The sequence below is a fragment of the Zeus faber genome (assembly GCF_960531495.2).
Source record: "Zeus faber genome assembly, chromosome: 18".
In the NCBI taxonomy this organism is placed as follows: Eukaryota; Metazoa; Chordata; class Actinopteri; order Zeiformes; family Zeidae; genus Zeus; species Zeus faber.
The window spans coordinates 8,412,780-8,428,542 of NC_137210.1; the positions used below are offsets into that span (position 1 = coordinate 8,412,780).

The 15,763-nt window shown below is 46.7% G+C and overlaps 2 protein-coding genes across 2 annotated transcripts; both read right to left on the reverse strand.

Annotated features, from left to right (window-relative positions):
* Positions 1-506: 506 nt before the first annotated feature.
* Positions 507-1,265, reverse strand: olig1 (oligodendrocyte transcription factor 1; the record flags this gene model as incomplete). Its single annotated transcript, XM_080019163.1, has 1 exon — positions 507-1,265. The coding sequence occupies one exon, from the start codon at positions 1,263-1,265 to the stop codon at positions 507-509; it is 759 nt and encodes a 252-aa protein (XP_079875289.1).
* A 12,746-nt stretch (positions 1,266-14,011) lies between these two features.
* Positions 14,012-14,854, reverse strand: olig2 (oligodendrocyte lineage transcription factor 2; the record flags this gene model as incomplete). The annotated part of the gene is made up of 1 exon (XM_080019805.1): positions 14,012-14,854. One exon carries the CDS (start codon positions 14,852-14,854, stop codon positions 14,012-14,014), a length of 843 nt encoding a protein of 280 aa, XP_079875931.1.
* Between the last annotated feature and the right edge of the window lie 909 nt (positions 14,855-15,763).

Sequence of the window (15,763 nt, forward strand, 5' to 3'; positions counted from 1 at the left end):
CCTTTTATGTTACATATTTTCAGTTTTGCACACACAATATGGCATTTCTATCTAACTCAGTGTGTCTCTCTTAGTCTCTCTCTCTCTCTCTCTCTCGCTCTCTCTCTCTCTCTGTCTGTCTCTCTCTCTCTCATGCACACATCCACACACACACACACACACACACACATACACCCAGACACACACACTCACACACACACACACACACACACACACACACACACACACACACACACACACACACACACATAAACATACACACACCCAACCAGCAACAGGTTTGGAGAGACTTCCATGATGTATTGACATATTTGGGAATAACAGCATCATGAAGGTCATAAAATACAATTTATTTTGGATATTAACAGAGAATAACTATATGTAAAAAGAAATATGTTTAGGTAAACAAACAGAAATTGGTTAGAAAAATAACAATTCCCACAATTCCTGTCATTGAGTCCGCAAATTTATCAGTCCACTCTGTCCACCAAACGGGGCCCAAGCTGTCACTTGGGAAACCTTGGAGCTGAGCTGGAGTGGCTAAACCTGGGCAGTCTGCACATGCTGCAGGGGCAGAGGCTCCCCCCTGGGGCTCCTGCAGAGCCCCACTGCACAGGGGCCAACGCAGTATCCACGGGGCTCGGGGACAAGAGGGGGCATTTCGCAGTGGCGGGTGACATGGAGGAGGAAGAGGAGGAGGCCGCGGAGGTGAGGAGGGATTCTGGGGTGAGGAGCAACTGACCGGGGCCCGAGATCAGGGGCCACCCTCCTGCCAAGAGCAGCCTGGGAACGGGCCCCGCTCCGACCCCCACACCCACACTCACCTCCCCAAGAAGCCGTCGCATCTCCTGCAGGGAGGAGCCCAGCAGCAGGATGTAGTTCCTGGCCAGGACCAGGGTGGAGATCTTGGAGAGCCTGCGTCCCGGCGGGGCCCCTGGGTGGTGCGAGTGGGAAGGTGAGGAGGACCCAGAGGAAGGGGAGGAAGAGGCGTAAGGCACCATCACCTCCCTCAGGGCGTCCATGGCCACGTTCAGGTCCTGCATCCTCCTCCTCTCGCGGCTGTTGATCTTCCTCCTCAGCTCCTGCTGCTCCTCGGGGCTCAGCTCCCGGTGCGGCTTGGCGGCTCTATGATGAGCCTGGAGGCCGAGCATGGACCCTGGGCTGAAGCCAGAGTGGCAGCGGGGGAGGTCCTGGACAGATCCGGGGCCACACAGGGGATGGGACGGCTCCTGGGCCCTGCCCATGGAGTTTGACAGGACGTTCATACTTTCCTCAGTAGTGTGCCGTTTGTCAGGGTCGAGGAAGAGCTGTGACGTCTTCTGAAACGTCTTTGGCGAAAGTTGAGTAATCAAAAAAGAAGAAAAAATAAATCTTCTATGTAAAAAAATCGAATCGTTTACTCGTCTCAGCTCCAGAAGTTTTCCAAAAAATACTCAAACAAACCTTGACTTCCTTGTGATTTTTTTCCTCCCACAACAGGTGTCGCAAGGGCCCTCTTCGGCTTGATGACGATACCGACCATTCAGCAAAAAAAAATAAAAGCTATTCACTTTTATGTATTGGCTTAAGAGGTCTTCATTTGGTCAATGTCTGTACAAGTGTGTGGTTCCCTTACGTGCCAGCTCAGTTTTATCTCATTAGCACAGCGGCCATCTGGAGAGAAGACCAGCTCGGGCAGAGGAGTAGTGAGTTAAACACTCCCCTAAAATACCCCTACCTTAACCAGACTCCTCCCAGGAATGCAAACTGTGTTTCCTATCATCACACTTGTGACACTGGACAGAAACTGGTCAGAAAGTTCTTTAAAACCCTGGAAATTTTACAGTTAAGTGAGAAAGTATATACAATATGCAGACTTAATGTGATTTCCGACTTTCCGCTTTCCAAATGACTATGTAAGCATTGGATCGGTCCAAGAAGGAAGACAAAATGAAAGACGCGTACACAGCAGGCAATAATGTCAAATCAGAAACGGCAGCCACTTGAGGATCTCAGGGGATATCTATCAAAAATAATACACAATGCAATGGTCCATCTGAGTAACTCAGTTACCACAGGGACATACAGGGACATCGTCATTCTTCCAGCAAGCAGGTCGCACGACGGCGATGACAACGTTTTCGTTGACATTGCAGAATTCTGCCGCTTCATAGCATGTCAAACGATAAAGTGTGTTTAGGATAGTTCAGAGTCGTCAAAAATAAGGGACATAGGCTCCCAAGAGAAGCAATAGACTGACTACTGGCTGAATTGAAGTTGATGGAATGTGCCTCTCAAGATTCAAGATTCAAGATTCAAGATTTTTATTTGTCACATACATATACATACTTCCATACATATATGCAGTGAAATGTAATGCAACGCACCCGGTGATAGCACACAAGAAGTCCTAGGAAAGTCTCGGGACCTTTTGCCATTTTGTCACTCGAAAAACATCACAAACCAAGCCCATTCATATTCCTACCAGCGGACAGAGAGTATGCAGGAACACTAAAAGCATGGGCATTAGGGCTGGGGCATTGAAATAAACCATTGCTGGCTACCGATGAATAGATACATCATTGTGTAGGAAGGGGGCGTTAATTGACACCATTGAGGTTGCGGTTATTGTTGCTGGGTTCTGAGTGGCCCCCGCTCGCCAAGCGGTCTCACAGAGAGCCTGGCTGGGCTCCAGACTGGCACACAACAGGCCAATTGACTCCGACCACAGGTGAAGCAGGCGTGTAGCACCGCGCCAGGCTGGAGGGCCTCAGACGTGCCATTCATCGGGGCTACAAGAAAAGGCCTCACACCATCCCACCCAACGCACCAGTAAGCCTTGCCACCCCCGGCTTCCACACACACACACACACACACACACACACACACACACACACACACACTGGGAGGTGGGAGGAAGGGAAGCGATGAGGAGGCGGAGGGGACATAAGGCTAGCACAGATACACACAGAAAGCAAGTTGTTTGTGGTAAAGGCTGAAGGAGACGCAGGAGGGAGGAAGACCCCTCCCCAGACCCTTTATCTCTTGTCTCGCGCGGCGAGAAAGATGCGTGTGGAGGCGCTTCCCGGCTTCCCTTCCCCGCCAGCGGTCCGGTGGCGTGCGGCTGGTGCTGCGATTGAAGCTGAATGGAGGGCTGCAGACGGACAGGAAAAGGAGGCGGCCATGAAAGGGGGCCAGGCGGATGGCTCCAACACCTGCAGGAGAACAGAGTGCAGGCAGCCAGGATGAATGTGTGCACATGGACGTGTTTGTGTGTGAGCGTGTGTGTGTGTGTGTGTATGTTTGTGTGTGTGTGTGTGTGTGTGTGTGTGTGTGTGTGTGTGTGTATACATCTCTGTGGTTTTGCTGTCTGTATTTTCTGTGCGTAATTGTGCTTTTGTAAATGTATGTGTCCGCGTTTAAGTGACGCTGTTTCCTTCCTTATGTGTGCATTCAATTTGAGTCCCACAATGAAAAAGAAAAAAAAACAAAACAAAAAAACAAGCACTGAATAAACGGGAGCAGTCATTGAAAGTCTGCCGTGATGTCTGGGGGGGGGGGGGCTTTGACCCCCTTTTGGAATCCATTTTATGTGTCAACAGAAAGAAGACGACGGCTGAAAAAAGGGACACCTGCAAGGAGCCGCGCATACAGAGAAAAGAAAGAACCTGGTGTCCACCAGAAAAAATATACACCTCCCCCCAGCACTTTGCTCAATCCACCTCTTACAAGGGAAGAAAAGTGAGCTTGATTCCGAGCTAAAGGGCCAGCACATCCGCCTCCTGGCCCAAACGGGCCCCGTGGCTTCCAGGGTGCTTTTGATGAGGCGAGGCCAGGGCACGGGCACCGGTGTCTCTAGGCTCGGGCGAAGACTAGTGTCTTTATGGGGGGTGGAGTGCTATCCATCTGGCCAAAGCTGTCCAATGGTGGGGCCGCACCTGGGATCTAAATGCCTCGCCTGTGTACTACCACTTCCTGAGGGGGGTGGGAGGGAGGGTTTGGGGGGGTTGGAAAGAGAGGAAGACATCTCAGCCAAATTTGTCCAGGGTCAAGCCAACCATACAGGATGCGTTTTACTCTGAAAACCGATACCGCCACTTGAGATACTGATGAAAAACCGAAAAGGAAAAGAAACAAAAAGGTCTACGCTTATTTTTCTTCATTTTTTTTTGCAGCTTTTTTTTCCCGGTGTAAAATCATTTATTTAATATCTGTCGCATTTCGTCAAGACAAAGTGGAAAAATGTCACACCTCTGCCGCTGATCCTCACGATACAAAGAGAGAGTTTCTCAGCAACACGGATAAACTCCAGCCACAGACAGGTTGTTTCCTCGACTTAATGGATTCAATTTAAAATAATAAGTGTCTAATTGAACTCCTTTTCTGTCTGACTTGACGATGTTGGAGTGTAAATATATCTCTTCACAACTACAATCCCAACTACGTCCATCTATGTCCATCTTGTCATGGGCGTGACATCAGAAACATGGGCGCCGGAATAGGGGGGGACACCGGGAATTTTTTGCCCCCTCCACTTTCAGGTATTTTGGAAAATGTTTTTTGGCAAGAATGTCTACGCCAAGTATTACGGTAATAAAACGCTGGCGATAACGTCTAACGCCTATCGCTATTGTTTGCGGCCACACAATTTAGCGTGTGTTTTGCTCGCTCAGCTCCGCCTCCACCAATCTGCGCCCACGCCCCGCAATTTCCCCTCGCCTCCCTCCTAACACACGAATCAACACATCCTAAACGGTACTCTGTTTACAATGTGTAAAGAAAAACTAATGAGAAATTAACAGATGCCAATGAATGCATTTCTCCGGGCATCCCTGTGGGCAAACAGGTGCAGGCGGGACAATGGAAATCCAGCAAGCAGGGTCTTTTCAGAGGGAAATGGCCGCGCTGCATCAAAGCTGGAGCGCAGGACACACTCGTCTGTTCCCCTGACTCATGGTCTATGTGGCGCAGCCAAGGATATGAGAAGATTACAAGCTGTTAATAAGGTGGAACCAATCGGCCGAAGGCCCGCTTTTGTACCTCCCAGCATGCTTTGTGAGAGTTGGCCTGGGATAGTGGGCATTTGGTGCTTATCACAGGGTGGCAGGGGTGATAAAGGTGGGAGGGGCACAAAGGGTTACCCCTGGGGTGCTTTGTGAAAGAGACCCAAAACGCTTGGCCCTCAATAGCTGCACACGCTCAGTCAGTCATGGCTGTTTGAATCCACATGGGCTTGCGACATTCATAATTTCTGCTGTTAAACACTCCATTGACATTGCCGGCAGATTTCATTCATGATTTTTGACCTATTTGAATTTGACACTGTTGCATCTTTTGTTTCTATGACATCAACGCATTGCTTGTCAATCCAATACACACGCTAAATATGTATAATATCTTTTAACACACTTGATCCGTTTCCTTTGAATATCTCTCTTCTTTAGGCTCAGATCATAATAATCCAAACCTCAATGTAACCTTTAATTGGTCGATGCCCTATTGTGGGAGCAGATGTCCCTGTCTGAGACAACACCTAGGGGGATTTCTGGGGAGGCAGTTGACGGGAGTGTTTGTTCAAGCGCGGACGGGCCCTGCAATCCCACACAAACTGCCCTAAAAGGCAGGTCCTATTTAACCGTGACAATGATGGATTCACGGGCACCAACAACAAGGGGAATCCTTGTCCATCCTCAAAATAAAGAAACCAAAAAACCGAGAGCTTCTTCTCACAAGGAAAACCAAGGCTCGTCCAGGGGCAGGCCCAATTAAGTTCCTATCGCCCAGTGTTTTTTTTTTGTTTTTTGTTTTTTTTGAGGGGTGGGGGCTGCCGTGATGCTTTTTTTTGTTGGCTGACATTCACAACACAAGGCCAAGGGTGGGTTCTTAGAGGTTGGTCCTGTCTGTAAAAGGAGGGCGACACAGCTGGGCTTAAGATCCACCGCTTAAGTGAAAGCCAAGGGAGGTATGATGGATGAGGATCCACACCCCTGAAATTTGACGTGTGAAAACAGAGCAGGACAAGAAGGGCGGCTGGGGAGGCGGGGGCCGGCCCTGGAATGCCACAAAGAGATCGGAAGCGCACCGGAAAAAAATTGGTCGTTGGGGTAAAAGCGGAAATCGTCTTCTCTCACTGTATTAATAACTTAGCCGCTGAGAACTGATTGTGTTTGTGAGTTTGCAGCAGTTTACAACGGTGCGTTCTGCAACCGCGGCCGACTTCCCACATGTGCCAGCCCGGCCTGCTCCACCCCACGAATTTCTTCGGAGAGACGACCCGGCGTCCTCCCTCCCCACGCCGTCTCCCCCGGTGCTCCGGGAGGATCCTCATTGACCTCCCACTGCGCGCCTCTCCTCGGAGCCTCTGAGCCTTCCTCTCGCTCCGCGGCTTAATCCCCGCTAAGACCTCGGAGAACAGGCTGCCGGCTGTAATAGCTGCCACTCTCCCTTTTCTGTGCTGCCTGCACTCCTGTCAACCTGCAGCGGGATTCTCACAGATGCTGCACCCAAGCTTTTCTGACTGGCCCCCCGCCCCGCCGCCGCGAGCCCTCTAACCCCACCCCTCACAGCAGGGTCTGTTTATTATTCTTTAAACTCCCATTAGCTCGTAGTTGTTTGATTAGATCGAGATGGGGTCTCGCCGTTTGACACCTTTTTTTAAACTGGTGGCTTTGCTTGAGATCCCCTTCGCAATACAACTATAAAAATCATGTCTGTTTGTCTTACAAATGTACCATTGTACTGCGACACCGTGATACCATTTTAGGAGTGGGGCTAATTTGATTTATAAATTATTGGGCTGGGGGCCAAGCAATTTTGAGCCAGAACATATGCTGCAGTGCAACATGATATGAGTAGTCAGTAAATGTTTTCTTAAAAGGCCCCATACATTCATCATCGCATCTAGCCAGGCAAGTCAACCCCCCGAGTTCGCCGCAAACAATTTTGAAACAGAAAACAGTCCAACGGAGCCGGACCACTGTGAGTCGTATTCCTGACACGTACATTGTCATTGTGTCCCATGCGATGTGTCTTTTCCTGTTGTGCTCTTGGCTTGCCGTGCCTCCTGTCATGTTGTTGTCTCTTTGTCCAAGACTGTCCCAGCTGCCACCAACAGTCCCACTCCGGAGTTGGCAAGTCCGCCGAGAGGTGACAGACGTGTGCGCGACATGGTCACCAAACCATATGGGCCGTCGCCTACATGCGATCTGATGGTCCCTCCACTCGCACGTGCTCAAACACACACACACACACACACACACACACACACACACGTATACCCCCACACATGCACTCCCAACACACACACACACACCCACGTACATAAGTTCACTTTGCAGCTGTTTTCAGATAGATAGATAGATAGATAGATAGATAGATAGATAGATAGATAGATAGATAGATAGATAGATAGATAGATAGATAGATAGATAGATAGATAGATAGATAGATAGATAGATAGATAGATAGATAGATAGATAGATAGATAGATAGATAGATAGATAGATAGATAGATAGACAGATAGATAGATAGATAGATAGATAGATAGATAGAGAGATAGAGAGATAGATAGATAGATAGATAGATAGATAGATAGATAGATAGAGAGATAGAGAGATTTCTTCCTCTTACGGGGTAATAAATGCTACATTGGGTGTGTACCAAATTGGGGGAGAGGGCGGCTGTATGCCACACATGATGCTCCTGAACACCGTTTAGGGATCCCCACCGCTCACCACCTACTACTCAAATAGCCCCAACTGGCCCCCGCTGGACCCAGGCACACCCCTCTGAGACCCCTCTGGTCGATTCATGTCCCGGTCCTGTGGTCCCCGGATTCACTTTGATGTTTAATCCCATCCTGCCTGTGTCCCTCTTTCATTACTGCGAGCCGCTCTGCCAGTCATGAATATCCAAAGGTTCGCTTACTTGACAGGATTATCCCCCTTTTCAAAGCCGTTGGGGACAATTCTTGGGCCACAAAAAAAATACACTCAATGGAGATCCTTTGCACTCTAGTTTTCTTTCTTTCTTTCTCCGACTCTCCTTTACTCTCTCACTCTGTCTCTCGTTCTCTCTCTCTCTCTCTCTCTCTCTCTCTCTCTGTCCCTTCTGTCTTTGTCCCTGTGGACCTTTCGTAAATACATTGATCCACCCAATTCAGGAGTTCATCTGCTGCTCTTAATAGAATTGTGGACACGCACTCACGCACGAACGCACACACACACAGACACACACACACACACACACACAATCACGCGCACACACACACACACACACACACAGAGCGTACACCCTTATGAACGTTTTATTTTTGCTAAATGATATCACTGTCTTCCGTGTAATCCCATCTCATCCCATTTCAGAGCCTTGGTGTACATTACCACTTCTTTCTCCTGGGTTCATGAAGCCTCATCTTCAGGATTATGGATTCACCTCATTACAGCGTCGCACAATGGACACAGCTCACGCCAGGCAGCTTTATTTGTGGGACCGGTTCATTGTTTGTTACAAAGACCTACAGTAGGTGCTGGTGGTGAATCCTCTGAAACCCTTAAAGCGAGTTGGTGGGCGCAGATATCTATAGACATCACTGGAGGGGGGCAATGTTACACCTGGTTCCAACTTACAACCATCAACGGGGCACTAATGTTTTTGCCGGTTTTGTCTCTGATCCACATACATTGTAACCACTGGTGTGTGTGCCTGTGTGCGTGTGTGCGTGTGTGTTCATGCCCAGCCCTTGTGCCTCGTGTTTGCTCAGGGCCGGCGGATAAGGCCCCGCCGAGGTAAACAGGGCTCCCATGGGAAGGAGTGGTCTCCGAGGCCCCCGGGCTAACGACCTCGCCGATCTCGCGTTCGCGTCGGCGATGTCTCTCTTTCTCTCTCCTTATTCACATGTGAGGTTTCAGACCTCCGGCCCCATTGTCTGCGTGGGCTACTGATGCAGGTCCGCTGTTTGTTTATCTTCTTATTCCTCCTCACTCTCTCTCTCTCTCTCTCTCTCTCTCTCTCTGACGCTCCGCCACCTTTGATGCTTCGTCTTCAGCCCTTTAGAGCATAATCCTTTCGCCTAACAAAACACGATGCGCGGGGCTGAATGGGTGTACATCTGTGCAGTGTTTTGGGGGAGCTTTAAGTCCAGTGTAAGTTGGTATAAGGGAGCGGACGGGCCCTCCTTCTATCCGGCGTTATGAATATTCACATTGTCGCGAGTCTCGATCTGGGAGTTGAGGATCAGCGGATCTGTCGCCGTGGCACCGGGCCTGGTTAAGCAGCCATTTAGGCCGGTCGCCGGGAGGCTGAGGCCGCTCTGTAATGGCTGCAGTCCACCGCTGAGGCCTGCTGGGAAAGAAGCCACCAAAACAATTCCTCACCTACTTTCGTACAATGCTTCTTCCAAATCCATACTGCCATCAGCGGATGACGATAATTGGGTATATAATAGCAATAGCAGGGAACAATATATTTTTAAATGTGGCAATTTCCTCTTTTCTCTAATGATTTTATGAGCATTCTGTTGAAAATGACGGGTTCTTTGTTTCAAAAAAAACAAAACTTTTAATGCATTTTTGTTCCCAGAGCTGTGTAGGTATACTCCTTTATTAACGACACAAGGAGGTTTGAACGTATGTAGGTTTGTTATGTAATCATTGCGGCTTGGTCTTTGTAATTGGCCATTTCCACAGAGCTGCTGAAGATATAATTAAGAGAAAAGGAGCCTGTCTGTCTGTCTGCCTGACAGGCTGGCTGCCTGTTGGAGGTGTTGAGAAACAGGATGGAATAATGGGGGGGAATGGCCGGCCTAATTAATTTTGAAACGTGATACCTCATAATCCCCGTTAACCGCTCTGGTAATTATGTTTTGCGTGGAGCAAATGGCGCTCGGTGGGTAGGCCGCTAAGAGGAAAGTGGCATAAAGCAGATGTGAAGCAAAATAATAACCTCGGCAATTTTACAACCTGAGCCTTTTTCCGCGGCGTCAGAATCATCCTTCACGGAAAAGACACACACACACACACACACACACACACACACCACTGTCACCCCATTTTTTCTTTTACCTCTATTTTTGTACCTCTGTACCTCAACAAAAAAAAACACACTTGTCTTTTTCAGGGCTTTTTGCCCCTACCTTTGGGAAAGTCGACGCACACCAGTCGAAGACCTCGTCAGACCCCTTGTAAGAACTGCTCAAGATGACCTTGTGTATTTAAACTCTTTGTGGATGTGGATGTTGAAGAAAACAGAACTTTTTCTTTCGTCCTTTTTGAGCTTTTGAACTTTTCTATCCAATTCGGAGTATTTGGTAAAAGGTCTAGGATGTTAAGTAGCTGGCCAAAACCGTTAAAAAAACGTGTGTAAAATATTTTAGTGAACCTTTAAACTCAAAAGAAAAACTATATAGATTAGCTGAGCAAGTTGGGTTGCCATTTACAGTAGTTAGAATTCACTCATGACCATGGGTTATATTGTCACAGCCTCATCCTAGTCTCCCCTGTCTGTTACTGCATCCAAAATGGTGTACCATATACATACTACATACTACATGTTGGTACCATTGTTCAGCAAGCTTTAGTGTGTAAGTAAAACAAAAAGACATTCTGCATCGTCATACAGTATAGCTGCTCGACTTCCTTTTGGCACGTTAGGGGTTGATGGCGACACTGCATCGGAACTTTTACCGCCTTCTTGCCCTCAATACAACCAGGACACCAAGGTGATGAGTCCTGAAGGTGAGGCTGTTTTAAAAAGCATGCACGATTCCCTTGGTATTGTTAGTGAAAGAACTAGGCTTGAGTTGTGTTGTGCACGTTTGAAATAACAGGGTCCTGGTTTCTCATTTTTTTCCGGTCCAGAACCACAACTTAGTGTTTGGAGAAGACGGTGCTGCAGCACATGAAGTGAAGTAAACATCCGTCCCTGAAGTGAACCTTGAAGTACGTGAGCAGAGGGCGGCACCAAAACCTGAGCGAGGTTTTAAATGAAATACCAACCGCCTTCCCTTCTCAATCAGTACGAATGAGCCCATTGATTGTCATTAAGGTAAAGGTGATTTTCTTTTCCAGACGTTCTTTTCCTAACCCGTGAAGTGTTGTTTATCCCAGAATACTAATTTTCATTAGAGCCTATAGCCAATATCAACCTGATAGGGAATAAAATAGGAATTTGCCTCTATACCTTTTAGGCTGCAGATTGCCAACTGGTACCTTCTTCATAATATACTTCAATATCAGTGTCTTCATGCTCAATTACCATATTACTGAAATTTAAATTAGAGACAAATACTTTGATCAATATGTTATTAGTGCATGTTTAGTTCTAATGTTGTGGATATCAGAATGGCGAGCGTATCATTGAAGATCCACATTCTTTTACTATCGTCATTGGGAGTCATAATATTTTTGTTCGACTTGGAAAAGCTTTTTTTTTGTTTTTGTTTTTAACAACAAAGAGGTGGTCAGTTCATGCCGAAATATCCTAAACAATTAAGGACACTTTGGGGAGCTGCTTGACAGCGACAGCCTAATAATCATCGATTGGTAAACGGTTTATTATTGATATTTCAAAGTTTCCTGCGCGCCAACTCTCTCCAACGTCCTACAAACCCCCTGAAGGACTTTTACATATTTTTTATTCACGCCATTTGAATAATTTAATTGTAATAAAGAGACGAATAAACAAATGCGCGCATGAATATTCAGAAGTCAGCTTATTCCATGCCGTTCCAGCTTCAAAAGCCTTTTCGGAAACATTACAACAGCATGCACAATCTGGTATGCAGCTGCTACCTTTTCATAATGTATACCGGACTGGATTCATTTATCCGCGCGGAGTTGGTGCGTATGTCGGAGGGATTGTTTGCCCGCACATTCCGCATAGCTCTCCAAACATTAATGCAGCCTGGAACATACTAATACCCCAAGGTCTGAATATGTTTTCTTTTTCTCCCACCCCTCCACCCTCCAACCACCCCACCCCAAACTCTTCAGGAGGCAAAAAGGTCCGATTGGACTCGTGCCTAAATAATTCACGCAAGCCTGCCCGTGACAGCGAGGCGCTCCGTGCGTGAGACGCGCGCGCACACGTCAAGCTTTGGTGCCAAACAGTTAAAGTCACCTCACGCGCTGCTGGGGTGAAGGAGAATGAGAGTTAGAAATGATTTTTTTATTATTATTATTATTATTATTATTATTATTATTATTATCCATCTGATCTGCAGAAAGCAGGCCACGCTGCGCACACGGACACATCGATTATTTGATTGGGTGGCAGAAGAAGGGGAAAATATACTGCGTGTATCGCGCCCGATTGTCTAACGTTGATGTGAGCAATTTTGTTGGGTCATATTGTAAACGAATGGATGTCACACATTTTCATAAATCCTTCTGCTTTGAGGAAGGCCGTCTTGAAGTGCTGCGTGTTTACGAGCATTCTTAGATATTTTCTAAATATATATAGAATATAAATGTATATAGAATATATTAATATCTATATATAAATCATTTGTTTTTAATATTTCTGTATTCTGAAATATCTTGTCTCAATCAAGATCATTCTTTTTTGGAAATATGTTTTTCAGATTAAATTGCCAAAGTTTAGATTACCAAAACAATTATAAATAGATTATTTAAAAATAGATTATATTTTCATTGTTCCTTTTCATTTCTTGAAAATAACACATTATGGCCAGTAAAAACCTGGGCAATCTATTTATATATAAATAAAGTTTTGGGAAAACATGTTTTGCGCTGGTATGTGTGTGTGTGTGTGTGTGTGTACGTGTGTGTGTGTGTGTCTGTGTGTGTGTGTGTGTGTATAAGGCTTATTCTCTTTACATTTCAAGTCAAAATAATTGCATTTAGATGTGAGAATGTGATTAATCTACGATGCTAATTTACTGTAAGTAATGTATGGATTCATAAAGTCAGTTAAACTATCGTTTTGCACGACACGCTGCCCTGAAGCGTGAATATGTAACTCGAAAATCACAAGAATAACAAACATTTTAACAAGTAAACTTTTTTTTTTATTATTATTTTTACATTTAAAATCCCAACATAATCACAGAGTCGTCTGAAATCCCAGCCAAAATAAGTAAATAAATATCATTTAGCGCATTTTTTTTAATATATATAAAAAAATAAACAAGTGGTCATTCTTTGCGTCGGGCAGTGAATGGCATGTTGGCAACGAAACAGTGGAAATTCAACATTTACATGTGGAAGAAGGAGTTCAGAGGAATAGAATAAAGCAGGTGCAGCGTCAGAGAACGGGCTGAGCGTGATGGGGGTGGCATCCCAAACGACTTAACATACAGTCATTAATAATATAAAATATATGGTACTATATAAACAGTGTCATCAATCTACATATTTACACTCTACATGTGTGTTTTGTGGACTTCATTTGTGCTTTCTCTCCTCTCGGGGCTCGGAGCGTGGGGAGGCCGAAGATGATATATGATATAAATAAAAAAGATTGGAATGTGAAAAGAAAATGAGGAAAAACCGTGAATTATTATTCCCATGTGAAAAAGAAATATCTAATCGTAATCCGTATTGAACACCAGCTGCAGCGATTTAAAAATATATCTTTAGAAAGGCAGCGGTTCACCAATCTTTTCACTAATAAATTTCAGTTTGTTTTACCGGCGAAACAAAGTCAGCGTTGGTGCAGATTCCCACTAATATCACAATGGGGGAAAATGTTCCTGCATCAACTTGAAAAACTTGCTTAAATAAGTCAAATCAACCATTCTTATGTTTGAGAAAACCCACAAAAATGAGAAAGGTTTAACAAATTAAAGCAACTTTTTAAACTCGATCCAATGACTCCGATCCAATGGGGTTTTTTTTCAGCGCACTGTGAGAAAAATCAATGCAAATATATTGGCTCCGTGGACGCAACAATCACCAACACAGATAAATACAAAAAAAAATAAAAAATAAAACAACTTAAAGATATTGGACGAGGAAATGGTCGCTTTTTGCACCCATATAGTTCATTTTTTTACAGTGGGTTGAGTTCCGTTCACTTGGAGTCGCCCAGCCGCGGCAGGCTGACCGCGCTCATGCCCGGCACGTGTGGAGGGGGCACCTGGCACACGCTGCACGGGCACGGCATCCCGGCGCCCACCCCCCAGTGTTGGAAGCCGCCGGCCAGGGGCCCCGCCGCGGCGCCCGGCGCCTTGAGGAGTCCGTGGTGGTGCGGTCTGATGGAGGACGTGACGGCGGAGATGCCGGGCGCGGCGAGGGACGCGGTGGACACCGCCGGCGGCGGGAGGAGCGGGTGGTGCACCACCTGGTGAGAGGCGTGAGACACCGCCGGGTGCGCGGCCAGGGGCCCGGCGTGCGTCATGGTCCCGCAGGCGGCGGACGGGTGGAAGGCGGGGTGGTGGCCGCCGCCGCTGCCGTAGATCTCGCTCACCAGCCGCTTCATCTCCTCCAGCGAGTTGCTCAGCATCAGGATGTAGTTGCGCGCCAGCAGCAGCGTGGCGATCTTGGAGAGCTTGCGCACCGAGGGCCCGTGCGCGTACGGCATGACCTCCCGGAGCCCGTCCATGGCCACGTTCAGGTCGTGCATCCTCTTACGCTCGCGGCTGTTGATCTTCAGGCGGATGGACTGCAGCTCGTTCTCCGACAGCAGCTTGCGGTCCTTCTTGGACAGCATCTTCAGGGTCAGGGAGTCGTCGTCGTTGCTGGAGAGGCTTTGCAGGTCGGCGGGGATCTCCGGAGGCGAGTCGCTCTGCGTGGAGGACACCGCGCCCGAGAAGCCGTGGACGGACTTCTTCATGGCGGACAGGAAAATATCATCCACCTCGGGGGAGCAGGGTCGGCTGGACACACGGCTGGTATCGGAGTCCATGGTCCTCATTCAGCACAAGCTTCTGACGAAAGGAGAAGATAAACCGATTAGGAAAGAAACCGATTTTTCTTTTTTTCTGCACAATCAAACACACAATTATTAAATTAAAAAAACAACAACAACAACAACAACAACGACGACAACAACAACAACAACAACTTACCGAGATGTTGGTGCGCGAGAGAAACGGTAAAGACGCTGGATCCACTTGTTACTCCAAACAGCATCTGACAGCCCATGTGACACGGTGGGTTGGACCACAGCGCTTTATAGAGGGCCACACCATCCAGGGCCCCTGCCGACGAGACAGGAGCTGCCGCGGTCCCCGCTGCCTCCCTGCGACCAATGGGCTCCGTCCGAGGGTTGGTGGTGGGCGGAGGCTGCAGGGGGTGGATGGATGGAGAGCCCTCCGAGCTGATGTGATTACACAGAAACCGTATCTTTATGAAACCAATTAGAAACAATCACACATATGCTTTCCTGGGAAAATGCTGCTGGCTGCTGGCGGTGTGATTTTGGTTGGAACGAAATTGAAAAAAGTCAATCGTCAAGCCGAGAGATTTATCTCGTGTTTATCGACGATGTTTTTCAGTGTCCGCTTTAAATTGTTGGATCAAACTGGAATTTATTTGTGGACGAAAGTTATATATTTTTTATTATATATTATGCATATAATATCTATATGTATTGTAATTGTATATGTAATTGTATATTATGTACAGTATATTATTATATGTTTTTTTTGTTTTATCAAAATATTGCGCTTAAACATGATTTACGCATAATTGTGTAGTTTGCGGCTGAACTACTATTTAATGCAGTCTGAGTCTGATACCATAAATATTTGTAGTATTACTATAATAAACTTTGATGGTTAGAACATTATATCTTTATAATGTGAAATATGTCTTGGACTCT